At 39.9% G+C, this 27731-nt stretch overlaps 2 protein-coding genes and 2 gene segments (V, D, J or C); 1 reads left to right on the plus strand and 3 right to left on the minus strand.

Moving 5' to 3' along the window:
- Window positions 1–3612: 3612 nt before the first annotated feature.
- LOC143006107 (uncharacterized) lies at window positions 3613–7651 on the minus strand. The gene is made up of 4 exons (XM_076157438.1): window positions 7570–7651; window positions 5900–5977; window positions 5420–5635; window positions 3613–4174 (listed from the first exon to the last, which is right to left on the minus strand). The coding sequence occupies exons 1-4, from the start codon at window positions 7649–7651 to the stop codon at window positions 3852–3854; spliced, it is 699 nt and encodes a 232-aa protein (XP_076013553.1). The 3' UTR covers window positions 3613–3851.
- Window positions 7652–9542: 1891 nt separating this feature from the next.
- On the plus strand, window positions 9543–10079 carry LOC143006108 (Ig kappa chain V-III region VH-like). The segment is given in 1 exon segment: window positions 9543–10079. A coding segment is annotated over 1 exon segment (471 nt).
- A 7975-nt stretch (window positions 10080–18054) lies between these two features.
- LOC143006109 (Ig lambda chain C region-like) lies at window positions 18055–22134 on the minus strand. The segment is given in 3 exon segments: window positions 18055–18653; window positions 19356–19458; window positions 22087–22134. Coding segments are annotated over 3 exon segments (474 nt in total).
- Window positions 22135–23928: 1794 nt separating this feature from the next.
- Window positions 23929–27399, minus strand: LOC143006110 (immunoglobulin lambda-like polypeptide 5). Its single transcript, XM_076157439.1, has 4 exons — window positions 27276–27399; window positions 25405–25489; window positions 25030–25127; window positions 23929–24269 (listed from the first exon to the last, which is right to left on the minus strand). Exons 1-4 carry the CDS (start codon window positions 27397–27399, stop codon window positions 23947–23949), a joined length of 630 nt encoding a protein of 209 aa, XP_076013554.1. The 3' UTR covers window positions 23929–23946.
- Between the last annotated feature and the right edge of the window lie 332 nt (window positions 27400–27731).

Here is a 27731-nt window from a genome sequence, read left to right on the forward strand (position 1 = left end):
CGTCCAGGGTCACACCCAGATTCCTCGCGGTCCGAGTAGACGTCACCACGGAGTCATCTATGGTGATGGCCAGGTCTCGGTGCGGGCAGCCCTTCCCTGGGAGAAACACCATCTCAGTCTTGTCCAGGTTGAGCTTCAGGTGGTGCTTCGACATCCACCCCGAGATGTCTGCCAGGCAAGCAGCGATGCGCGTCTCCACTTGGGCGTCAGAAGGAGGAAACGACAGAATCAGCTGGGTGTCATCAGCATAGCAGTGGTAGGAGAAGTTATGGGAGTGGATAACCGAACCAAGAGATGTTGTGTAGAGGGAGAAAAGAAGAGGGCCCAAGACCGAACCTTGCGGAACCCCAGTGGTGAGCATACGCGGCTTCGAAACAGAACCTCTCAGTGTTACCTGGTAGGAGCGACCTGTCAGGTAGGACGCGAACATGGAGAGCGCAAAACTCGTTACAATCAAAGACAGTATCAACGATACCAACAATAGCCTAATGATTAAAGCATTGCTAAGCAATCAAAGTACAGCAAAAAGCAACCTGGTAAGCAAGTAGATGTACTTAGCCAAATCAAGATGAACCCAGTAGTTCAGACACCCACAAAAGTTAAACACACACTGGAGTAAGATTCTTCCTGAGCAGAATATATACCTTGAGTTGTGCAGGCCCCTCCCACAGATTTAACAGGGTACTTAAGGGTCACCTGGGCAAAACTCGTTACAATCAAAGACAGTATCAACGATACCAACAATAGCCTAATGATTAAAGCACTACTGCTAAGCAATCAAAGTACAGCAAAAAGCAACCTGGTAAGCAAGTAGATGTACTTAGCCAAATCAAGATGAACCCAGTAGTTCAGACACCCACAAAAGTTAAACACACACTGCCTTTTCTCTCATTGATTTCTGATCATCCATCAATGATTTGTTTTTCATCCACAGGATGCAGCGGTCAGGTGACTGTGACTCAGCCTCCAGTAGTGACATTTACTCCAGGATCCACTGTCACTCTGAGCTGTAACACAAACCCAGCTGTATACAGGGATTCTGATGATGATGACTATATGTTCTGGTACCAACAGAAATCTGGTCAGACTCCAAAGCTCCTAATAAGATATGCGAGCAAACGACAGTCAGACACTCCAGCTCGGTTTAGTGGCAGTGGCAGCAGAACTGGCTTCACTTTGACCATCAGTGGAGTTCAGGCTGAAGATGCAGCAGTTTACTACTGTCAGAGTCTCCACTACTAAAACAGTGTCTGGCTGTTCACACAGTGATTTCTGGTGGTACAAAAACCTCCCTCAGTCAGACTGCAGAGACTCTGAGCTGTTACAGCAGGAAGCCACTGCAGCTGCTGAAGGAGAAGAAACTCTGACACAGACCACTGAACACAGAGCTGAACACAAACCTCACCAAGCACAACATGTTACACTCAATATATATCACTTTATCACTACATCACTTCAAATCTTATATTCTCAGTAGTATCAAGCTTGACTCCTTTCAACGTTGCCCTTTTTTGTCGACCCCAATTAAAAAGAAATATGTCTTAAATGAAGCATTATACATGGTGCTAGAATAGAGCTAAAGGGCTAGAACCTTCTTCATTTAATTCATATTGGATCAGTATAGTAAGTATATTACAACAACAAGCACATTCATAAAACTGTAGGTTCAGGATTGAAATATTTCAAAAAGACAGATGATGGTAATATAACCTGTACCACTAAACAAACTAAACCTTACTGTGATACTGAGGGAAGAGTGATTATAAAGATCAGGTGTGATGTTAGGACGATGGAAATAGAGTTTGTTGTGGTGAAAACATCACAAAAGTATACATGAACACAGACCACTGAACACAGAGCTGAACACAAACCTCACCAAGCACAACATGTTACACTTATGTAGATATAATGATATTTATATGATCTTGGCACAATAAGTTTTATACTAACATTCTCAACAGAAGAAAGGAAAAAAATGCTTCATTATATATTGGAGTTGACTAATTTTTTTTTCTTATCTCTCAAATTAATAGTTTCATCAAAAGAAAAAAATAATACATAAGCTGATTTGGTTTTCATACATTTTTTCTCTTTTATCCATTTTCACTATTGCAGTTTTATAGCCATGTTGACATCATCATCATCATCATCATCCATGAATGAAATTGTGATCCTGTCGCTGTTAAATTTGAGCGTTTCTAGGAAAACGTCAAACAGTTGTGAAGCTCCCGGCTCAATACTGGACTCCAGGACCACAGCTGAAGGATCATAATGTGTGTGTGTCAGGATTTAGTGCAAACTATTTCTAAATGGAAACCACAAATTGGGGGGGGGGGGGGTTGAATTGGGATCATCTCAATGGAACTACCAGAGCCTTTGTGTATGTGGAAAGGAGGCTTTACTCACTATTGATTTGGCATTGATGACACACACTTGCTTAGACTAATGATTCTTTGCAGTGGAGCAGTTGGGGATTCGCTGCCTTGCTGAGCCCTGGAGGCAAACTGGCAACTCACCAGTCCAATTACTTGGTCCATACGGGACTTGAACCGGCAACCCTCCGGTTCCCAAGCTGAATCGCTATGGACTGAGCTACTGCCGCCGCAGTTGTTCCTCTTATATGTGATCACACAAACCACCAGAACAAATTCCTTGCAAGTGAAAACTTACTTGGCAATGAAGCTCTTCTGATTCTGATTCTGATTTTACTTGTTCACACTTTTCATTCATTTGTAGTTTTACATTTTCAGACTGGAAAATGCATAATGTCACCACTTGAGTCAACTCTGGATCAATGTTCAGCTCATTATTCCACTGAGGAAAAGTGAGTAAAGGAGTCTGACAGTTTGTAATGACGGAGAATCATGATCATATTTAAAACAAATTCTCTCTGGATCAGTGTTCTCTCCACCTCACCTCTCTTCTCTTCTCTGTTTCACACAGTGAAAATGAGTGTGATGAGGATCTGTGGTTCACTGAACACATCACTGTGGATCCACACAAGTGCCATCAAGCAGAGCTTTCCTTTCAACGTTCACATTTTGATGTTGACCCAGATTAAAACTGAATATATCTGAAGTATAGATGAAGCCTTAACTGGTGCTAGAATATAGCAAAAGGGCTAGAAACCTCTTCAGTTAATTTATATATATGAGCAGCAAAAAAATCTATTGCAACAACCACATTGATTAAACTGTCGGCTCAGGAGTGAATTATTTTTAAAAGACAGATGATGGTAATATAACTTGTACCATTAAACAAACTCAACCTGATTGTGATACTGAGGGAAGAGTGATTATCAAGATCAGGTGTGATGTTAGTATGATCTACTTATCTATACACTCATAGCCATAGTGTACACACTCCATACTCCACTCTCCATAGACACATTCAGCTGTATACTTGTTAATTGTATTTATATTTTCTCTATATGTCATTGTCTGTTTAATTTCTAGATTTACTCTTTTTCTTGCTTTTGATATGGTGATTGCTCCAACTACCAATGCAATTCCTTGTAAGTGAAAACCTACTTCACGTTAAAACTATTCTGATTTGGATTCTGATGGAAATGGAGTTTGTTGTGGTGAAAACATCACAAAAATATACAGGAACTCATGAGAATTGACAGTTTTATTTCAAATATCAGCAATTTATTTTTTGAGTTACATTTTGATGAAAGAGGAAATCTATATCAGATTAGCAAAAATGAGATGAGAATATGATGAATATAAAGCTCAGTATGAAGAAAAGCAGCTCTTGCTCAAACAGCTGAACAGAGGACATCTGCAGCCTCCTGCAGCTCTCTAACACACAAGAAACAGCATTTGTAAACAGAAAGTGTTGATCCAAATCTACTGTGAGCAGTGGTCAGGGTCCAGGGTTTGAGTGACAGGGCTCTGACCAGTCAGACTGGCCTCACAGCTCACTGAGCCCGCCTTCCTCCACTGGTCTGCACCCAGGCTCAGGGTGCTGCTCCAGCTGTAGTAGCCGTCCCTCCCCAGGACCTCCAGGCTGTCTGACACCACTGAGGAGCTGCTGGTGCCCCCCACCTTCCAGCCCAGCCTCCAGGTCGGTGGGAAGGCCCCGCTGGCCACACACACCAGGGTGGCACTGCCCTGCTGCAGCTCCTCTGTGGAGGGGGGGAGGAGGGTCAGGGTGGGCTGCACCACACCCACTGGGGAGAGGAGAGGAGAGGAGAGCAGAGGAAATCTCTCACTATTAGACCTTCAGCCACATGATGTTAATAAACATTTTTCTGGTGAAATCAAAACATGTTGATTGTTATTTTTAAAATCTTTGTTTCTGCTTCATATTTTCCAATTTATATTCGTTATATATTGGGCGCAAAACACTCAAGTGTGTGTGTGTGTGTGTGTGTGTGTGTGTGTGTGTGTGTGTGTGTGTGTGTGTGTGTGTGTGTGTGTGTGTGTGTGTGTAAACTTCAGTCGTCTGTCTCTTTCACTTCCTGTTCAGTTTATGTAAAACTAATGAACCATGAACACAAAGTCCAAGTTAAACTGAATTCACTTATAAAGTCACAAATGTGTTTGACAGGAATTAACTCAACATTTGAATCTAAAGTCTATATCAATATACACAATTCAACACAATTAAATAATTACATTTTGAACAAATGAACACTCTGGTTGAGTCAATCTGTACAGGAAAAATAGATATAAAAGTAAAACTTCCTTCAAATAGTTTCATAAATTCATGTTTTCATATCAAATGTCTCACTTTAATATCATCTGAGAGAACGTTTAACGTAACCTCACATTTCTTCTCCACCTTCATGATCAGTACTTCATGGTGAAGACCAAAACTTGGTAAAAATGTTTCATTGTTAAAAAATGAATTTTTACTTCATCACACTCTGAACTAAGCTTGGTATAAAAATGATAAACTATATGTTGTATAAAGTATAAATCTCTGGTACTTACGGTCAACGATGAGTTTGGTTCCTCCACCAAAAGTGGACCACAGTGATACAAACTCATTAAGTGGCCGTACAAAAACCTCCTGCACTTTGAACAAGCAGCTTTACTATGAAACATGACTGATCTTTAGAAGAAGACTGAAACACTTTCAAGATTGCTGATGTTACCTTTTCTGATCAGTGTATATTTATTTATTTTTTTTAATGATCTAAATATTTTTTTTGAATTTTGCTTTAGTTTTCTTTTAGTGAGAAACAAACAGTTACAGCTTCCTTATTATCAATTTACAATTTAATTATTAAAATACATAATTTTAGATAATTTGAACATAATTATTCTTATTAATTACGAGACAAATTAAGAAAAAAATCAGCCTTAAAACAAAAATGTCTAAACCCTGTAATGAAAATAAAGCAGAGAAACAGATGAATCCTACAAACCACAGTGTTCACCATTTTAATCCAAGAGTTGTAAATCTTCACCTGCATGTCTCATGTAAATATATTTTCCCTCCCAATAAGGTGAGAAAGTGTCAATCCAAGCTGTTTTCCCTCCTGGGTTTGTGTCCCACGTTGCCTTCAGTGTGTGGAGAGCAGAGAAATCATTTCCATAGAGAGGAGGCTTTGCATCATCAGCTGATCCTCCAGTGAACTGAGAAGCTTTATAGTGGTGTGAGTTCAACACTGCAGGACTCAGATCTGTGAGTGAACACAGCAGAAAGCACAAACACCATGACTCTCATCACCATCCTCATCTGGACGCTGGCCTGCTGCTGTTTTACAGGTTCATTCACTCAGCAACATTTCAAACACAGTGTGCTGCCTTTTCTCTGATTGATTTCTGATCATCCATCAATGATTTGTTTTTCATCCACAGGATGCAGCGGTCAGGTGACTGTGACTCAGCCTCCAGTAGTGACATTTACTCCAGGATCTACTGTCACTCTGAGCTGTAACACAAACCAAGCTGTTTACAGTCATTCAAGTTATGGTGAATATATGCACTGGTACCAACAGAAATCTGGTCAGACTCCAAAGCTCCTAATAAGACATGTGAGCACACGAGAGTCAGACACTCCAGCTCGGTTTAGTGGCAGTGGAAGCAGCACTGACTTCACTTTGACCATCAGTGGAGTTCAGGCTGAAGATGCAGCAGTTTACTACTGTCAGAGTTTCCACTACCCAAACAGTGTTTATGTGTTCACACAGTGATTTCTGGTGGTACAAAAACCTCCCTCAGTCAGACTGCAGAGACTCTGAGCTGTTACAGCAGGAAGCCACTGCAGCTGCTGAAGGAGAAGAAACTCTGACACAAACCACTGAACACAGAGCTGAACACAAACCTCACCAAGCACAACATGTTACACTTATGTAGATATAATGAAATATTTATATGATCTTGGCACATTGAGTTTTTTCTGACATTCTCAACAGAAGAGAGAAAATATGTTGTCATTATGAATTGAAGTTGCCTAATTTTCACTTATCTCTTGATAGAATAGTTTCATTTGAAAAAAAAGAAAAAGATGATTTTTCCTGCATTTACTCCCCTTTACTATTGTCACTATTGTTGCAGTTTTATAACCATGTTGACATCATCATCATCCATGAATCAAATTGTGATCCTGCCACTGATAAATTTGAGCATTTTTAGGAAAACGTCAAACACTTGTGAAGCTCCTGGCCCGATGCTGGACTCCAGGACCACAGCTGAAGGATTATAAAGTGTGTGTCACGATTTAGTGCAAACTATTTCTAAATGGAAACCTGACTCCACAAATTTGGGGGTTGAATTGGGATCATTTCAATGGATACCATTGATTTGGCATTTATGACACACACTTGTTTAAACAAAGACTCAATGCTCTTTCAGACAGGTCGTACCTGAGGTGACACAGGAGTCACATCGGCTTTTTCACTCAAATATACACTATATGAGGTCTACAGACACATCCTGGTAGAGTTTGAGTTGAGTTCACTCTGAAATGCTCAATAACTTCCCCTGGTCTTCCTCCTCTCAGTACAACTATCCCCATGATTAGCCTTTAACGCATTAGAGAGCTTTAGACTGTGATCGACTGTGGTGGACAAAGTACATAAATCCTGTACTAGTGTTAAGTACAGATACTCACATTGGAGTCAAAAGTAGGATATGTTAGTTTGAAATGTAGTGGAGTAAAAGTAAAATGGACACACTTGAGTAAAGTACAGATACATTCAAAGGACTCCACACATGTATAATGTAAGCAGACTTCAAGGGAAAATAGTTCAGGTTAAAAGTTCGGATGCTTGAGATTTCTGCTGATAGCCCAAGGGTCAGAGGTCACAGGAGAACACACTCACACAGCTGATCAGCTTATCAGGAACTCACTTGACTTCAATCACTTGTGACTCTGGAAGTGGTGATAAATAAACACCCATTTACACAAGTTACTGACCAAACATGAGAAAGAAGTCAAATACACAGTTTCCATGTGGACTTCAGCTTTGCCTTCAACACCATCATCCTGTCACTGCTGCAGGGGAAGCTCTCCCAGCTTCTTATGCCTGACTTCACCTGCAGGTGGATCACAGACTTCCTGACTGACAGGAAGCAGCATGTGAAGCTGGGGAAACGTCTCGGACTCACGCACCATCAGCACAGGTTCCCCTCATGGCTGCGTTCTTTCTTCTCTGCTCTTCTCCTTGCACACCAATGACTTCACCTTCAGTCATCAGTTGGTCCGGCTCCTGAAGTTCGCCTACAGGCAAGAGATTGAATTGGTGCAGGCAGAACAATCTGGAGCTTAATGCTCTGATAACAAAGGAGATGGTTGTGGATTTCTGACTGAACGAGCCCCACTGCCCCCATCATTCTGTGTGACTCCCCAGTTGACACTGTGGAGTCTTTTCTATTCCTGGGATCCATCATCTCCAAGGACCTCAAGTGGGAGCTCAACATCAGCTCCCTCACCAAAAAAGCCCAGCAGAGGATGTTCTTCCTGCGGCAGCTGAAGAAGTTCAGCCTCCCAAAGACGATGATGGTACACTTCTACTCTCCCATGATTGAGTCCATCCTCACCTCCTCCATCACCTTCTGGTTCGCTGCAGCCACAGCCAAGGACAAGGGCAGGCTGAAATGTATCATACGCTGTGCAGAGAAGGTGATCGACTGCAAACTGCCGTCCCTCCAGGACCTGCACGCCTCCCGGACCCTGAAGCGGGCAGGCAAGATTGTGGCCGACCCCTCCCATCCTGGACACAAACTGTTTGCTACCCTCCCCTCTGGCAGGAGGCTGAGGTCCATCAGGACCAAAACCTCACGCCACAAATCTAGATACTCTTTCCCTCTGCAGTGGGCCTCATCAACAAGGCCCGGGTCTTCCACTGACCATTTAATAACCATTGTACCTTTGCATGTTTAACTTTATTTAACTTTATTCAATTGAGTGAATTTATTACATTTTCTGTATTTTTGATTTATAATTTGCTCAGTTGTTGTTTTATATGTTGTTTTTGGTTTTATATGTTGAACGCACCAAGGACCAGAGCAAATTCCTTTCAAGGGTAAACTTAATTGGCAAATAAAGCTATTCTGATTCTGATTCTGATTCTGATTCTGATTCTGAAGTTGGCCAGCCTTAGTTACTCACATTACTCTGCAGCTTTTGGTGGAGCAGAGACACTGAGGGCCTGATCTTGGGGACAGGTGGAGGATTTAATGGGGGCAGAGATTTGGTCTTTCCAAAGTATCTTCAACTCTCAGAAAACAAATAAAATATGTAAAAATGGATGTAAAACTCTTTTTTAAGATGTATTTGTATGTTTTATATGTTATCGTACCATAGTTAGGACTGTGATCATTTCATTGTAAATAGTTCCATAGAATCAGGATGGTTTTGTTTTTCTGTACATTTATGTGTTAGTTTCATTTATATTTCTTGTTGTCTCAAATATTGTCTTATATTTTTCTGATTTTACATATTCACACTTTTCTTTCATTGGAATTTTTACATTTTCAGACCAGAAAGTGCAGAATATCACCACATGAAGGCGCTCTGGTTTAACGTTCAGCTCATAATTACACAGAGAGAAAGTGAGTAAAGGCGTCTGACAGTTTGTAATGACAGAGCAGCATGATTTCTGATTATATTAAAAACAATTTCTATAACGGTATATATGAATGTATAATATTCATATTTTCTAAAATATATAAATATTTTTTGGGCATTTTGCAAACAGTTACAGCTCCACAATTAAGAATTAACATTTTAATAATAAATACATATGATTTGAGTTATAAGACAGTCTTATACCAAATGATGAAATAATCAGCCTTAAAACAAAAATGTTAAAACCCTGTAATGAAAATAAAGCAGAGAAACAGATGAATCTTACAAACCACAGTGTTCACCATTTTAATCCAAGAGTTGTAAATCTTCACCTGCATGTCTCATGTAAATATATTTTCCATCCCAATAAGGTGAGAAAGTGTCAATCCAAGCTGTTTTCCCTCCTGGGTTTGTGTCCCACGTTGCCTTCAGTGTGTGGAGAGCAGAGAAATCATTTCCATAGAGAGGAGGCTTTGCATCATCAGCTGATCCTCCAGTGAACTGAGAAGCTTTATAGTGGTGTGAGTTCAACACTGCAGGACTCAGATCTGTGAGTGAACACAGCAGAAAGCACAAACACCATGACTCTCATCACCATCCTCATCTGGACGCTGGCCTGCTGCTGTTTTACAGGTTCATTCACTCAGCAACATTTCAAACACAGTGTGCTGCCTTTTCTCTCATTGATTTCTGATCATCCATCAATGATTTGTTTTTCATCCACAGGATGCAGCGGTCAGGTGACTGTGACTCAGCCTCCAGTAGTGACATTTACTCCAGGATCCACTGTCACTCTGAGCTGTAACACAAACCAAGCGGTTTACAGATATTCGAGTTATGGTGACTATATGTTCTGGTACCAACAGAAATCTGGTCAGGCTCCAAAGCTCCTAATAAGATTTGTGAGCACACGAGAGTCAGACACTCCAGCTCGGTTTAGTGGCAGTGGAAGCAGCACTGACTTCACTTTGACCATCAGTGGAGTTCAGGCTGAAGATGCAGCAGTTTACTACTGTCAGAGTTACCACAGTGGTTATGTGTTCACACAGTGATTTCTGGTGGTACAAAAACCTCCCTCAGTCAGACTGCAGAGACTCTGAGCTGTTACAGCAGGAAGCCACTGCAGCTGCTGAAGGAGAAGAAACTCTGACACAGACCACTGAACACAGAGCTGAACACAAACCTCACCCAGCACAACAGGTTACACGTATGTAGATATAATGAAACATTTATATGATCTTCGCACAATAAGTATTTACTGACATTCTCCACAGAAGAGAGAAAAAAAGTGTTTCATTATGAATTGAAGTTACCTAATTTTCACTTATCTCATGATAGAATAGTTTCATCTGAAAAAAAGTAAATTAGCTCATTTGTTTTTCATGCATTTCTCCCGTCAATCAATTTCACTATTGTTTCAGTTTTATAACCATGTTGACATCATTGTCCATGAATTATATTGTGATCCTGTCACTGATATTTGGAGCGTTTTTAGGAAAACGTCAAACACTTGTGAAGCTCCCGGCCCAATGCTGGACTCCAGGACCACAGCTGAAGGATCATAATGTGTGTGTGTCAGGATTTAGTGCAAACTGTTTCTAAACCGGAACCTGACCCCACACATTTGGGGGTTGGGATCATTTTAATGGAATTACCACAGCCTTTGTGTTCATGGAACAGAGGCTTTTCCCACCATTTGGCATTTATGACACACACTTGTTCAGACAAAGACTCAATGCTCTTTCAGACAGGTCGTACCTGAGGTGACACAGGAGTCACATCGGCTTTTTCACACAAATATACAGTATATGAGGTCTACAGACACATCCTGGTAGAGTTTGAATTTAGTTCACTCTGAAATGCTCAATAACTTCCCCTGGTCTTCCTCCTCTCCGTACAACTATCCCCATGATCAGCCTTTAACTCTTTAGAGAGCTTTAGACTGTGATCGACTGTGCTGGACAAAGTACACAAATCCTGTACTTGTGTTAAGTACAGAAACTCACATTGGAGTCAAAAGTAGGATATGTTAGTTTGAAATGTAGTGGAGTAACAGTAAAAAGTATCCCAAAATGGACACACTTGAGTAAAGTACAGATACATTCAAAGGACTCCACACATGTATAATGTAAGCAGACTTCAAGGGTAAATAGTTCAGGTTAAATGTTCATATGCTTGAGATTTCTGCTGATAGCCCAAGGGTCAGAGGTCACAGGGGAACACACTCACACAGCTGATCAGCTTATCAGGAACTCACTTAACTTCAATCACTTGTGACTCAGGAAGTGGTGATGAGTATACAGCCATTAACACAAGTTACAGACCAAACATGAGAAAGAAGTCAAATACACAGTTTCCATGTTGGCCAGCCTTAGTTACTCACATTACTCTGCAGCTTTTGGTGGAGCAGAGACACTGAGGGCCTGATCTTCGGGCCAGATGGAGGATTTAATGGGGGCAGAGATTTGGTCTTTCCAAAGTGTCTTCAACTCCCACAAAACAAATATGATATGTAGGAATAGATGTAAAATTCTTTTTTAAGATGTATTTCTATGTTTAATATGTTATCATACCATAGTTAGGACTGTGATCATTTAACCCTTTCATGCACGATGTCCACTTGAGTGTAGTCCGCTGTAGTGGACATTGCGCGTCAGTGACTACAATTCATGCACAAATTTTTCTTCTTGAAAATGTTTCATCTACAGTAACTTTTTAGGATATAAATAAATGTTTTTAGATTTTATTAGAATAAATTAATTATAATTTATGTATGTTGTAATGTTTATATCAGAAAAATTATCATTTTATTCATTGATTTGTTAAATACACACGTTTTCTGTTTCTGTTCCTCAGATGCACAATGTCCACTTAAGTGGACATTTCAGTAACTCCTTAAATAATTGGTGTAAAAAAAAAAAAAAAATGTTTTGTTCTTCTTATGCCTAAAGATAAATAAAAACACTTGTGACTGGGGCTTTCATAATTCATGCATGAAAGGGTTAATCCAGGACCACAGCTGAAGGCTCAAATGTGTGTGTCAGGATTTAGTGCAAAGTATTTCTTAATGGGAACCTGACTCCACACATAAAGGGGGTTTAATTGGGATCATTTCAATTGAATTACCAGAGCCTTTGTGTTCATGGAAAGAAAGCTTTTTATTTGGCATTGATGCCTTGCTGAGACTAAGACTCAATGATTGTTCAGACAGGTCGTACCTGAGGTCATAATCATCTCATTGTATGGTTTTATAAAGAGAACCAGGATGGTTGTGTTTTTCTGTATATTTTTGTGATTGTGTCATTTTTATATCATGTTGTCTTAGATATTGTTTTTTGTAATCAAAACCTGTTTACTGATTTTACATTTTCACACTTTTCATTCATTTATAGTTTTACATTTTCCGTCAGACAGTTTGTAATGACGGAGAATCATGATCATATTTAAAACAAATTCTCTCGGGATCAGTGTTCTCTCCACCTCACCTTTCTTCTCTTCTCTGTTTCACACAGTGCATTGGAAATTGCAGAAGTTTAGTGGAAGAGTCTGTGACGAGGATCTGTGGTTCACTGAACACATCACTGTGGATCCACACAAGTGCCATCAAGCAGAACTTTCCTTTCAACGTTCACATTTTGATGTTGACCAAGATTAAAATCGAATATATCTGAGTATAGATGAAGCCTTAACTGGTGCTAGAATATAGCAAAAGGGCTAGAAACTTCTTCAGTTAATTTAATTATTTGAGCAGTAAACAAAACTATTGCAACAACCACATTGATTAAACTGTCGGTTCAGAAGTGATTTTTTTTTTAACCCTGTAATGAAAATAAAGCAGAGAAACAGATGAATCCTACAAACCACAGTGTTCACCATTTTAATCCAAGAGTTGTAAATCTTCACCTGCATGTCTCATGTAAATATATTTTCCCTCCCAATAAGGTGAGAAAGTGTCAATCCAAGCTGTTTTCCCTCCTGGGTTTGTGTCCCACGTTGCCTTCAGTGTGTGGAGAGCAGAGAAATCATTTCCATAGAGAGGAGGCTTTGCATCATCAGCTGATCCTCCAGTGAACTGAGAAGCTTTATAGTGGTGTGAGTTCAACACTGCAGGACTCAGATCTGTGAGTGAACACAGCAGAACGCACAAACACCATGACTCTCATCACCATCCTCATCTGGACGCTGGCCTGCTGCTGTTTTACAGGTTCATTCACTCAGCAACATTTCAAACACAGTGTGCTGCCTTTTCTCTCATTGATTTCTGATCATCCATCAATGATTTGTTTTTCATCCACAGGATGCAGCGGTCAGGTGACTGTGACTCAGCCTCCAGTAGTGACATTTACTCCAGGATCCACTGTCACTCTGAGCTGTAACACAAACCCAGCTGTTTACAGTCATTCAAGTTATGGTGAATATATGCACTGGTACCAACAGAAATCTGGTCAGACTCCAAAGCTCCTAATAAGACATGTGAGCACACGAGAGTCAGACACTCCAGCTCGGTTTAGTGGCAGTGGAAGCAGCACTGACTTCACTTTGACCATCAGTGGAGTTCAGGCTGAAGATGCAGCAGTTTACTACTGTCAGAGTCTCCACTACCTAAACAGTGCATATGTGTTCACACAGTGATTTCTGGTGGTACAAAAACCTCCATCAGTCAGACTGCAGAGACTCTGAGCTGTTACAGCAGGAAGCCACTGCAGCTGCTGAAGGAGAAGAAACTCTGACACAGACCACTGAACACAGAGCTGAACACAAACCTCACCAAGCACAACATGTTACACTCAATATATATCACTTCATCACTACATCACTTCAAATCTAATATTCTCCGTATCATCAAGCAGAACTCCTTTCAACATGGACATTTTGTTTGTCTTCTTGTTTTCTTGTCATAAGTCGTATGATGCATTGTACATGGTGCAAGAATTGAGCTAAAGGGCTAGAACCTTCTTCAGTTAATTCATATTGGATCAGTAGAGTAAGAATATTACAACAAGCACATTCATAAAAACTGTAGGTTCAGAAGTGAATTATTTTTAAAAGACAGATGATGGTAATATAACTTGTACCATCAAACAAACCAAACCTGACTGTGACACTGAGGGAAGTGTGATTATAAAGATCAGATGTGATGTTAATATGATGGAAATGGAGTTTGTTGTGGTGAAAACATCACAAAATTATACAGGAACACAGACCACTGAACTCAGAGCTGAACACAAACTTCACCAAGCACAACATGTCACACTTATATAGATATAATGAAACATTTATATGATCTTGGCACAATGAGTTTTTTCTCAACAGAAGAGAGGAAAAAATGCTTCAGTATGAATTGGAGTTGCCTAATTTTCTCCTATCTCTTGATAGAATAGTTTCTTCTGGGAAAAAAAAATATATAAGCTGAATTGTTTTTCCTTCATTACTCCCCTCAATCAATTTTCACTATTGTTGCAGTTGTATAACCATGTTGACATCATCATCATCCATGAATTAAATTGTGATCCTGTCACTGATAAATTTGAGTGTTTCTAGGAAAACGTCAAACACTTGTGAAGCTCCCGGCCCAATGCTGGACTCCAGGACCACAGCTGAAGGCTCAAATGTGTGTGTCAGGATTTAGTGCAAACTATTTCTAAATGGAAACCTGACTCCACAAATTTGGGGGTTGAGTTGGGATCATCTCAATGGAATTACCAGAGCCTTTGTGTTCATGGAAAGAAAGCTTTTGATTTGGCATTGATGCCTTGCTTAGACTAAGACTCAATGATTGTTCAGACAGGTCGTACCTGAGGTCATAATCATCTCATTGTATAGTTTTATAAATAGAACCAGGATGGTTTTTCTGTATATTTTTGTGATTGTGTCATTTTTATTTCATGTTGTCTCAGATATTGTTTTATGTAATCAAAACCTGTTTACTGATTTTACATTTTCACACTTTTCATTGATTTGTAGTTTTACATTTTCAGTCAAGAAAATACAGGATGTCGCCACTTGAGAGCGCTCTGGTTCAACGTTCAGCTCATAATTCCAGTGAGGAAAAGGGAGTAAAGGCGTCAGACAGTTTGTAATGACAGAGAATCATGATCATATTTAAAACAAATTCTCTCGGGATCAGTGTTCTCTCCACCTCACCTCTCTTCTCTTCTCTGTTTCACACAGTGCATTGGAAATTGCAGAAGTTTAGTGGAAGAGTCTGTGATGAGGATCTGTGGTTCACTGAACACATCACTGTGGATCCACACAAGTGCCATCAAGCAGAACTTTCCTTTCAACGTTCACATTTTGATGTAGCCCCTGATTAAAACTGAATATATCTGAAGTATAGATGAAGCCTTAACTGGTGCTAGAATATAGCAAAAGGGCTAGAAACTTCTTCAGTTAATTTATTTATATGAGCAGCAAAAAAATCTATTGCAACAACCACATTGATTAAACTGTCTACTCAGGAGTGAATTATTTTTAAAAGAGACACTCCATACTCCACTCTCCATAGACACATTCAGCTGTATAATTGTAAATTGTATTTATATTTTCTGTATATAATATTGTCTGTTTTATTTCTAGATTTACTCTTTTTCTTGCTCTTGATATGGTGATTGCTCCAACTACCAATGCAAATTCCTTGTGGGTGAAAACCAACTTGGCAATAAAACTCTTCTGATTTGGATTCTGATGGAAATGGAGTTTGTTGTGGTGAAAACATCACAAAAGTATACATGAACACAGAGCTGAACACAAACCTCACCAAGCACAACATGTTACACTTATGTAGATATAATGAAACATTCATAAGATCTTGGTACAATGAGTTTTATACTGACATTCTTAACAGAAGGGAGGAAAAAAAAATGCTTCATTATCAGTTGAAGTTGCCCTTATTTTCTCTTATCTCTCAATTTAATAATTTCATTAAAAGAAAAAAGCTGATTTGTTTTTCATACATTATTTCTCTTTTATCCATTTTCACTATTGTTGCATTTTTATAACCATGTTGACATCACCATCATCCATGAATTAAATTGTGATCCTGTCGCTGATTAATTTGTGCTTTTCTAGGAAACGTCAAACACTTGTGAAGCTCCCGGCCCAATGCTGGACTCCTGGAACACAGCTGAAGGATCATAATGTGTGTGTCAGGATTTAGTGCAAACTATTTCTAAATGAAACCTATGTCCACAAATTTGGGGTTTGAATGGGGATCATCTCAATGAAATTACCAGAGCCTTTGTGTACATGGAAAGAAAGCTTTTGATTTGGCATTGATGACTTGCTTAGACAAAGACTCAATAACTCGTTCAGACAGGTCGTACCTGAGGTCATAATCATTTCACTGTATATAGTTTTATAAATAGATCCAGCATGGTTATGTTTTTCTGTACATTTACATGTCAGTTTCATTTTTATTTCATGTTATCTTGAATTTTGTCATGTGTAAACAAAACCTGTTTACTGATTTAATATTATGGCACTTTTGATTCATTTGTAGTTTTACATTTTCAGACCCGAAAATGCAAATGTCGCCACTTGAGGGCGCTCTGGTTCAACGTTCAGCTCATAATTCCACTGAGCAAAAGTGAGTAAAGGCGTCTGACAGTATGATATGTAAAACAAATTCTCTGGGGATCAGTGTTCTCTCCACCTCACCTCTCTTTTCTGTTTCACACAAACACAAACAAAAACACACACACAAACAGACACACACACACACACACACACACATACAAACACCCACCCACCCAACCACCCACCCACCCACACACACACACACACACACACACACACACACACACACACACACACTAGTTTGCATTAAATGTTATGCATCACTTCCTCCAGAGTTTAAATTCTTATGTGAGCGTAGATCTGAAGTGTTTCCATGCTGTCACTCTGAAACCTTTGTCAGGATGATGTTTCCAGGAGCTCTGCTTGTCATGTTGGCTTCACTGTGTCAGGGTGAGAAGTTTGACACATTTATCTGACATTCTTCTCATATTTTTATCCCGTTTGTGTTTTGCTTGTAATTTGATTTGAGCTCTGCTAACACTCATATTTGATGAGCTTTTTGATTTTGAAAGCTTCCAAACTTTTCTGCATTTTTCATTTCAGAATCATCAGCCAGTAATTTTCTGACTCAGCCTGACAAATCCAAGTCTGTAAGTCTTGGAGGGACTGTGACCATCAGGGCCACAGGGAGTTCAAATATTGGTCCTGATCTCAGCTGGTACCTTCAGAAACCTGGACAGGCTCCCAAACTTCTTGTATACAAAACATCAACTCTAACCTCAGGGACTCCATCTCGATTCAGAGGCAGTAGATCTGACTCTCAGTACTCTCTAACCATCAGTGGATTTCAGGCGGAAGACGCAGGAGATTATTACTGTCTGGGTGCCCATGGTGGTGGAGTGTTCACACAGTGATTTAGACTCGTACAAAAACTCTCCCTCAGTCTGAGTGCATTAGAAATTGCAGAAGTTTAGTGGAAGAGTCTGTGATGAGGATCTGTGGTTCACTGAACACATCACTGTGGATCCACACAAGTGCCATCAAGCAGAACTTTCCTTTCAACGTTCACATTTTGATGTTGACCCAGATTAAAACTGAATATATCTGAAGTATAGATGAAGCCTTAACTGGTGCTAGAATATAGCAAAAGGGCTAGAAACTTCTTCAGTTAATTTATTTATATGAGCAGCAAAAAAATCTATTGCAACAACCACATTGATTAAACTGTCTACTCAGGAGTGAATTATTTTTAAAAGAGACACTCCATACTCCACTCTCCATAGACACATTCAGCTGTATAATTGTAAATTGTATTTATATTTTCTGGATATAACATTGTCTGTTTTATTTCTAGATTTACTCTTTTTCTTGCTCTTGATATGGTGATTGCTCCAACTACCAATGCAAATTTCTTGTGGGTGAAAACCAACTTGGCAATACAACTCTTCTGATTTGGATTCTGATGGAAATGGAGTTTGTTGTGGTGAAAACATAACAAAAATATACAGGAACTCATGAGAATTGATAGTTTTATTTCAAATATCAGCAATTTTTTGTGTTACATTTTGATGAAAGAGGAAATCTATATCAGATTAGCAAAAATGAGATGAGAATATGATGAATATAAAGCTCAGTATGAAGAAAAGGAGTTATGGAAAGCAACAAACACCAACAGTGTTCATTTTGGGAACTTGCTCAAACAGCTGAACAGAGGATATCTGCAGCCTCCTGCAGCTCTCTAACACACACAAGAAACAGCATTTGTAAGCAGAAAGTGTTGATCCAAATCTACTGTGAGCAGTGGTCAGGGTCCAGGGTTTGAGTGACAGGGCTCTGACCAGTCAGACTGGCTTCACAGCTCACTGAGCCCGCCTTTCTCCACTGGTCTGCACCAAGGCTCAGGGTGCTGCTCCAGCTGTAGGAGCCGTCCCTCCCCAGGACCTCCAGGCTGTTTGACACCCCCTCGGAGCTGCTGGTGCCCCCCACCTTCCAGCCCAGCTTCCAGGTTGGCGGGAAGCCCCCGCTGCCCACACACACCAGGGTGGCACTGCCCTGCTGCAGCTCCTCTGTAGAGGGGGGGAGGATGGTCAGGGTGGGCTGCACCACACCCACTGATGAGAGGAGAGGAGAGGAGAGGAGAGGAGAGGAGAGGAGAGGAGAGGAGAGGAGATAAATACTAATACTAAAAATAAATTATTGACGGTATTTAAAAAAAATCTTTCTTTCTGCTCAATAATTTACTAACTTAAATTTATTATATCTTTGGCGCAAAACACTTGAGTGTGTGCTTGAGCGTGTGTGTGTTTAAATACAGTGGAAACTTCAGTCGTCTGTCTCTTTCACTTCCTGTTCAGTTCATGTTAAACTAATGAACCATGAACACAAAGTCCAAGTTAAACTGAATTCACTTATAAAGTCACAAATGTGTTTGACAGGAATTAACTCAACATTTGAATCTATATGAATTAACACAATTCAACACAATTCAATCATTACATTTTGAAAATGAACATTTTTAGTGTATTAAAAAAGGACAAGTCAAATAGATATGAACCTAAAACTTCCTTTAAATAGTTTCATAAATTCATGTTTCCATATCAAATGTCTCACTTTAATATCATCTGAGAGAATGTTAAACGTAACCTCACATTTCTTCTCCACCTTCATGATCAGTACTTCATGGTGAAGACCAAAACTTGGTAAAAATCTTTCATTGTTAAAAAAATAATTTTTACTTCATCACACTCTGAACTAAGCTTGGTATAAAAATGATAAACTATATGTTGTATAAAGTATAAATCTCTGGTACTTACAGTCAACGATGAGTTTGGTTCCTCCACCAAAAGTCCACCACAGTGATACAAACTCATTAAGTGGCCGTACAAAAACCTCCTGCACTTTGAACAAGCAGCTTAACTATGAAACATGTCTGATCTTTAGAAGAAGACTGAAATACTTTCAAGATTACTGATGTTACCTTTTCTGATCAGTATAGATTGATTTTTTTAATAATTAAAATATTTTGTTTGGGGCTTTTTACTTTAGTTTTCTTTCAGTGAGAAACAAACAGTTACAGCTCCCCTATTTTCAATTTACATTTCAATTACAACTATACATCATTTTAGATAATATGAACATAATTATTGTTATTAATTAGGAAACAAATTAAGAAATAATCAGCCTTAAAACAAAAATATTTAAACCCTGTAATGAAAATAAAGCGGAGAAACAGATGAATCCTACAAACCACAGTGTTCACCATTTTAATCCAAGAGTTGTAAATCTTCACCTGCATGTCTCATGTAAATATATTTTCTATCCCAATAAGGTGAGAAAGTGTCAATCCAAGCTGTTTTCCCTCCTGGGTTTGTGTCCCACGTTGCCTTCAGTGTGTGGAGAGCAGAGAAATCATTTCCATAGAGAGGAGGCTTTGCATCATCAGCTGATCCTCCAGTGAACTGAGAAGCTTTATAGTGGTGTGAGTTCAACACTGCAGGACTCAGATCTGTGAGTGAACACAGCAGAAAGCACAAACACCATGACTCTCATCACCATCCTCATCTGGACGCTGGCCTGCTGCTGTTTTACAGGTTCATTCACTCAGCAACATTTCAAACACAGTGTGCTGCCTTTTCTCTCATTGATTTCTGATCATCCATCAATGATTTGTTTTTCATCCACAGGATGCAGCGGTCAGGTGACTGTGACTCAGCCTCCAGTAGTGACATTTACTCCAGGATCCACTGTCACTCTGAGCTGTAACACAAACCAAGCTGTTTACAACAATAACTATATGCACTGGTACCAACAGAAATCTGGTCAGACTCCAAAGCTCCTAATAAGACATGCGAGCACACGAGAGTCAGACACTCCAGCTCGGTTTAGTGGCAGTGGAAGCAGCACTGGCTTCACTTTGACCATCAGTGGAGTTCAGGCTGAAGATGCAGCAGTTTACTACTGTCAGAGTTACCACAGTGGTTATGTGTTCACACAGTGATTTCTGGTGGTACAAAAACCTCCCTCAGTCAGACTGCAGAGACTCTGAGCTGTTACAGCAGGAAGCCACTGCAGCTGCTGAAGGAGAAGAAACTCTGACACAGACCACTGAACACAGAGCTGAACACAAACCTCACCCAGCACAACAGGTTACACGTATGTAGATATAATGAAACATTTATATGATCTTCGCACAATAAGTATTTACTGACATTCTCCACAGAAGAGAGAAAAAAAGTGTTTCATTATGAATTGAAGTTACCTAATTTTCACTTATCTCATGATAGAATAGTTTCATCTGAAAAAAAGTAAATTAGCTCATTTGTTTTTCATGCATTTCTCCCGTCAATCAATTTCACTATTGTTTCAGTTTTATAACCATGTTGACATCATTGTCCATGAATTATATTGTGATCCTGTCACTGATATTTGGAGCGTTTTTAGGAAAACGTCAAACACTTGTGAAGCTCCCGGCCCAATGCTGGACTCCAGGACCACAGCTGAAGGATCATAATGTGTGTGTGTCAGGATTTAGTGCAAACTGTTTCTAAACCGGAACCTGACCCCACACATTTGGGGGTTGGGATCATTTTAATGGAATTACCACAGCCTTTGTGTTCATGGAACGGAGGCTTCTCCCACCATTTGGCATTTATGACACACACTTGTTCAGACAAAGACTCAATGCTCTTTCAGACAGGTCGTACCTGAGGTGACACAGGAGTCACATCGGCTTTTTCACACAAATATACAGTATATGAGGTCTACAGACACATCCTGGTAGAGTTTGAGTTTAGTTCACTCTGAAATGCTCAATAACTTCCCCTGGTCTTCCTCCTCTCAGTACAACTATCCCCATGATTAGCCTGTAACGCATTAGAAAGCTTTAGACTGTGATCGACTGTGGTGGACAAAGTACACAAATCCTGTACTTGTGTTAAGTACAGAACCTCACATTGGAGTCAAAAGTAGGATATGTTAGTTTGAAATGTAGTGGAGTAAAAGTAGAAAGTATCCCAAAATGGACACACTTGAGTAAAGTACAGAGACATTCAAAGGACTCCACACATGTATAATGTAAGCAGACTTCAAGGGTAAATAGTTCAGGTGAAAAGTTCATATGCTTGAGATTTCTGCTGATAGCCCAAGGGTCAGAGGTCACAGGGGAACACACTCACACAGCTGATCAGCTTATCAGGAACTCACTTAACTTCAATCACTTGTGACTCAGGAAGTGGTGATGAGTATACAGCCATTAACACAAGTTACAGACCAAACATGAGAAAGAAGTCAAATACACAGTTTCCATGTTGGCCAGCCTTAGTTACTCACATTACTCTGCAGCTTTTGGTGGAGCAGAGACACTGAGGGCCTGATCTTGGGGCTAGATGGAGGATTTAATGGGGGCAGAGATTTGGTCTTTCCAAAGTGTCTTCAACTCCCACAAAACAAATATGATATGTAGGAATAGATGTAAAATTCTTTTTTAAGATGTATTTCTATGTTGAATATGTTATCATACCATAGTTAGGACTGTGATCATTTAACCCTTTCATGCACGATGTCCACTTGAGTGTAGTCCGCTGTAGTGGACATTGCGCGTCAGTGACTACAATTCATGCACAAATTTTTCTTCTCGAAAATGTTTCATCTACAGTAACTTTTTAGGATATAAATAAATGTTTTTAGATTTTATTAGAATAAATTAATTATAATTTATGTATGTTGTAATGTTTATATCAAAAAAATTATCATTTTATTCATTGATTTGTTAAATACACACGTTTTCTGTTTCTGTTCCTCAGATGCACAATGTCCACTTAAGTGGACATTTCAGTAACTCCTTAAATAATTGGTGTAAAAAAAAAAAAAAAAAATTTTGTTCTTTTTATGCCTAAAGATAAATAAAAACACTTGGGAAAAAATCGTGACTGGGGCTTTCATAAGTCATGCATGAAAGGGTTAATCCAGGACCACAGCTGAAGGCTCAAATGTGTGTGTCAGGATTTAGTGCAAAGTATTTCTTAATGGGAACCTGACTCCACAAATAAAGGGGGTTTAATTGGGATCATTTCAATGGAATTACCAGAGCCTTTGTGTTCATGGAAAGAAAGCTTTTTATTTGGCATTGATGCCTTGCTGAGACTAAGACTCAATGATTGTTCAGACAGGTCGTACCTGAAGTCATAATCATCTCATTGTATGGTTTTATAAAGAGAACCAGGATGGTTGTGTTTTTCTGTATATTTTTGTGATTGTGTCATTTTTATTTCATGTTGTCTTAGATATTGTTTTTTGTAATCAAAACCTGTTTACTGATTTTACATTTTCACACTTTTCATTCATTTATAGTTTTACATTTTCAGTCTAGAAAATACAGGATGTCGCCACTTGAGAGCGCTCTGGTTCAACGTTCAGCTCATAATTCCAGTGAGGAAAAGGGAGTAAAGGCGTCAGACAGTTTGTAATGACGGAGAATCATGATCATATTTAAAACAAATTCTCTCGGGATCAGTGTTCTCTCCACCTCACCTCTCTTCTCTTCTCTGTTTCACACAGTGCATTGGAAATTGCAGAAGTTTAGTGGAAGAGTCTGTGATGAGGATCTGTGGTTCACTGAACACATCACTGTGGATCCACACAAGTGCCATCAAGCAGAACTTTCCTTTCAACGTTCACATTTTGATGTCGCCCCTGATTAAAACTGAATATATCTGAAGTATAGATGAAGCCTTAACTGGTGCTAGAATATAGCAAAAGGGCTAGAAACTTCTTCAGTTAATTTATTTATATGAGCAGCAAAAAAATCTATTGCAACAACCACATTGATTAAACTGTCGGCTCAGGAGTGAATTATTTTTAAAAGAGACTCTACTGTCTACTGTGTCTACTCCACTCTCCATAGACACATTCAGCTGTATAATTGTTAATTGTATTTATATTTTCTGTATATAACATTGTCTGTTTTATTTCTAGATTTACTCTTTTTCTTGCTCTTGATATGGTGATTGCTCCAACTACCAATGCAAATTCCTTGTGGGTGAAAACCAACTTGGCAATAAAACTCTTCTGATTTGGATTCTGATGGAAATGGAGTTTGTTGTGGTGAAAACATAACAAAAATATACAGGAACTCATGAGAATTGATAGTTTTATTTCAAATATCAGCAATTTTTTGTGTTACATTTTGATGAAAGAGGAAATCAATATCAGATTAAAAATAATGAGAAGAGAATATGATGAATATAAAGCTCAGTATGAAGAAAAGCAGCTATGGAAAGCAACAAACATCAACAGTGTTCATTTTGGGAACTTGCTCAAACAGCTGAACAGAGGATATCTGCAGCCTCCTGCAGCTCTCTAACACACAAGAAACAGCATTTGTAAGCAGAAAGTGTTGATCCAAATCTACTGTGAGCAGTGGTCAGGGTCCAGGGTTTGAGTGACAGGACTCTGACCAGTCAGACTGGCCTCACAGCTCACTGAGCCCGCCTTCCTCCACTGGTCTGCACCCAGGCTCAGGGTGCTGCTCCAGCTGTAGTAGCCGTCCCTCCCCAGGACCTCCAGGCTGTCTGACACCACTGAGGAGCTGCTGGTGCCCCCCACCTTCCAGCCCAGCCTCCAGGTCGGTGGGAAGCCCCCGCTGGCCACACACACCAGGGTGGCACTGCCCTGCTGCAGCTCCTCTGTGGAGGGGGGGAGGAGGGTCAGGGTGGGCTGCACCACACCCACTGGGGAGAGGAGAGGAGAGGAGAGGAGAGGAGAGGAGAGGAGAGGAGAGGAGAGGAGAGGAGAGGAGAGCAGAGGAAATCTCTCACTATTAGACCTTCAGCCACATGATGTTAATAAACAATTTTCTGGTGAAATCAAAACATGTTGATTGTTATTTTTAAAATGTTTGTTTCTGCTTCATATTTTCCAATTTATATTCGTTATATATTGGGCGCAAAACACTCAAGTGTGTGTGTGTGTGTGTGTGTGTGTGTGTAAACTTCAGCTGCTGTCTCTTTCACTTCCTGTTCAGTTCATGTTAAACTAATGAACCATGAACACAAAGTCCAAGTAAAACTGAATTCACTTATAAAGTCACAAATGTGTTTGACAGGAATTAACTCAACATTTGAATCTAAAGTCTATATCAATATACACAATTCAACACAATGAAATAATTACATTTTGAACAAATGAACACTCTGGTTGAGTCAATCTGTACAGGAAAAATAGATATAAAAGTAAAACTTCCTTCAAATAGTTTCATAAATTCATGTTTTCATATCAAATGTCTCACTTTAATATCATCTGAGAGAACGTTTAACGTAACCTCACATTTCTTCTCCACCTTCATGATCAGTACTTCATGGTGAAGACCAAAACTTGGTAAAAATGTTTCATTGTTAAAAAAATAATTTTTACTTCATCACACTCTGAACTAAGCTTGGTATAAAAATGATAAACTATATGTTGTATAAAGTATAAATCTCTGGTACTTACGGTCAACGATGAGTTTGGTTCCTCCACCAAAAGTCCACCACAGTGATACAAACTCATTAAGTGGCCGTACAAAAACCTCCTGCACTTTGAACAAGCAGCTTTACTATGAAACATGACTGATCTTTAGAAGAAGACTGAAATACTTTCAAGATTGCTGATGTTACCATTTCTGATCAGTGTATATTTATTTATTTTTTTTAATGATCTAAATATTTTTTTTGAATTTTGCTTTAGTTTTCTTTTAGTGAGAAACAAACAGTTACAGCTTCCTTATTATCAATTTACAATTTAATTATTAAAATACATAATTTTAGATAATTTGAACATAATTATTGTTATTAATTACAAGACATTTACTCCAGGATCCACTGTCACTCTGAGCTGTAACACAAACCAAGCTGTTCACAGTGGTAGCTATATGCACTGGTACCAACAGAAGTCTGGTCTGACTCCAAAGCTCCTAATAAGAACAGCGAGCACACGAGAGTCAGACACTCCAGCTCGGTTTAGTGGCAGTGGAAGCAGCACTGACTTCACTTTGACCATCAGTGGAGTTCAGGCTGAAGATGCAGCAGTTTACTACTGTCAGAGTCTCCACTACCCAAACAGTGTCTGGGTGTTCACACAGTGATTTCTGGTGGTACAAAAACCTCCCTCAGTCAGACTGCAGAGACTCTGAGCTGTTACAGCAGGAAGCCACTGCAGCTGCTGAAGGAGAAGAAACTCTGACACAGACCACTGAACACAGAGCTGAACACAAACCTCACCAAGCACAACATGTTACACTTATGTAGATATAATGAAATATTCATATGATCTTTGGACAATGTGTTTTAAATTACATTCTCAAAGGAACGGAGAAAATATGTTTTCTTTATATATTGAAGAGAGAAGAGATACAGAAGAGAGAAAATATGATTCTCCTACCATTGATTTGGCATTGATGACACACACTTGTTTAGACAAAGACTCAATGCTCTTTCAGACAGGTCGTACCTGAGGTGACACAGGCGCATATTGTTTTTTTCACTCTAATATACAGGATATGAGGTCTACAGACACATCCTGGTAGAGTTTGAGTTAAGTTCACTCTGAAATACTCAATAACTTCCCCTGGTCTTCCTCCTCTCATTACAACTATCCCCATGATCAGCCTTTAACTCTTTAGAGAGCTTTAGACTGTGATCGACTGTGGTGGACAAAGTACACAAATCCTGTACTTGTGTTAAGTACAGAAACTCACATTGGAGTCAAAAGTAGGATATGTTAGTTTGAAATGTAGTGGAGTAACAGTAAAAAGTATCCCAAAATGGACACACTTGAGTAAAGTACAGATACATTCAAAGGACTCCACACATGTATAATGTAAGCAGACTTCAAGGGTAAATAGTTCAGGTTAAATGTTCAGATGCTTGAGATTTCTGCTGATAGCCCAAGGGTCAGAGGTCACAGGAGAACACACTCACACAGCTGATCAGCTTATCAGGAACTCACTTAACTTCAATCACTTGTGACTCAGGATGAGGTGATGAGTATACAGCCATTCACACAAGTTACAGACCAAACATGAGAAAGAAGTCAAATACACAGTTTCCATGTGGACTTCAGCTCTGCCTTCAACACCATCATCCCGTCACTGCTGCAGGACAAGCTCTCCCAGCTTCACGTGCCCAACTCCACCTGCAGATGGATCACCGATTTCCTGACTGACAGGAAGCAGCATGTGAAGCTGGGGAAACACGTCTCGGACTCACGCACCATCTGCACCGGTTCCCCTCAGGGCTGCGTTCTTTCTTTTCTGCTCTTCTCCTTGTACACCAATGACTTCACCTCCAGTCATCAGTTGGTCCTGCTCCTGAAGTTCGCGGACGACACCACCATCATTGGACTCATCTCTGATGGGGACGAGTCCGCCTACAGGGGGGAGATTGACCTTCTGGTGAATTGTTGCTGGCAGAACAATCTGGAGCTTAATGCTCTGAAAACAAAGGAGATGGTCGTGGATTTCTGACTGAATGCAGCCCCACTGCCCCCATCACTCTTTGTAACTCCCCAGTTGACACTGTGGAGTCTTTTCGATTCCTGGCATCCATCATCTCCCAGGACCTCAAGTGGGAGCTCAACATCAGCTCCCTCACCAAAAAAGCCCAGCAGAGGATATTCTTCCTGCGGCAGATGAAGAAGTTCAGCCTGCCATAGACGATGATGGTACACTTCTACTCTGCCATCATTGAGTCCATCCTCACCTCCTCCATCACCATCAGTAGGTTTGCTGCAGCCACTGCCAAGGACAAGAGCAGGCTGCAGCGTATCATACACTGTGCAAAGAAGATGATTGGCTGCAACCTGCCGCCCCTCCAGGAACTGCATGTCTGCCGGACCCTGACGCGGGCGGGCAAGATTGTGTCCAACCCCTCCCACCCTGGTCACAAACTGTTTGCTACCCTCCCCTCTGGCAGGAGGCTGAGGTCCATCAGGACCAAAACCTCACGCCACAAATTCTGATTCTTTCCCTCTGCAGTGGGCCTCATCAACAAGGCCCAGGTCTTCCACTGACCATTTAATAACCATTGTACCTTTGCATGTTTAACTTTGTTTAACTTAACTAACTAACTAACTTCATGTGTATTTAATTTATTATTTGCTCAGTTGTTGTTTTAAATGTTGTTTTTTGTTTTATGTGTTGAACGCACCAAGGACCA

This window comes from Genypterus blacodes, unplaced genomic scaffold (genome assembly GCF_046128005.1).
Source record: "Genypterus blacodes isolate CSIRO-AG114 ecotype Tasmania unplaced genomic scaffold, CSIRO-AGI_Gbla_v1 ptg000073l_1, whole genome shotgun sequence".
Classification (NCBI taxonomy): Eukaryota; Metazoa; Chordata; class Actinopteri; order Ophidiiformes; family Ophidiidae; genus Genypterus; species Genypterus blacodes.

Coding starts and splice junctions, on each gene's coding strand:
- LOC143006107 (XM_076157438.1), bottom strand. CDS start 7,651: ATGACTGAAGGTGAAGTCATTGGTGTGCAAGGAGAAGAGCAGAGAAGA. Junction 5,636..5,899: donor GAATGACTGTAAACAGCTTG/GTTTGTGTTACA, acceptor GTTCACTCACAG/ATCTGAGTCCTGCAGTGTTG. Junction 4,175..5,419: donor TATTTACATGAGACATGCAG/GTGAAGATTTAC, acceptor TCCTCTCCCCAG/TGGGTGTGGTGCAGCCCACC.
- LOC143006110 (XM_076157439.1), bottom strand. CDS start 27,399: ATGCAGTTCCTGGAGGGGCGGCAGGTTGCAGCCAATCATCTTCTTTGC. Junction 25,490..27,275: donor TACTGATGGTGATGGAGGAG/GTGAGGATGGAC, acceptor TGTTCTTATTAG/GAGCTTTGGAGTCAGACCAG. Junction 25,128..25,404: donor GGTTTGTGTTACAGCTCAGA/GTGACAGTGGAT, acceptor TTCATAGTAAAG/CTGCTTGTTCAAAGTGCAGG.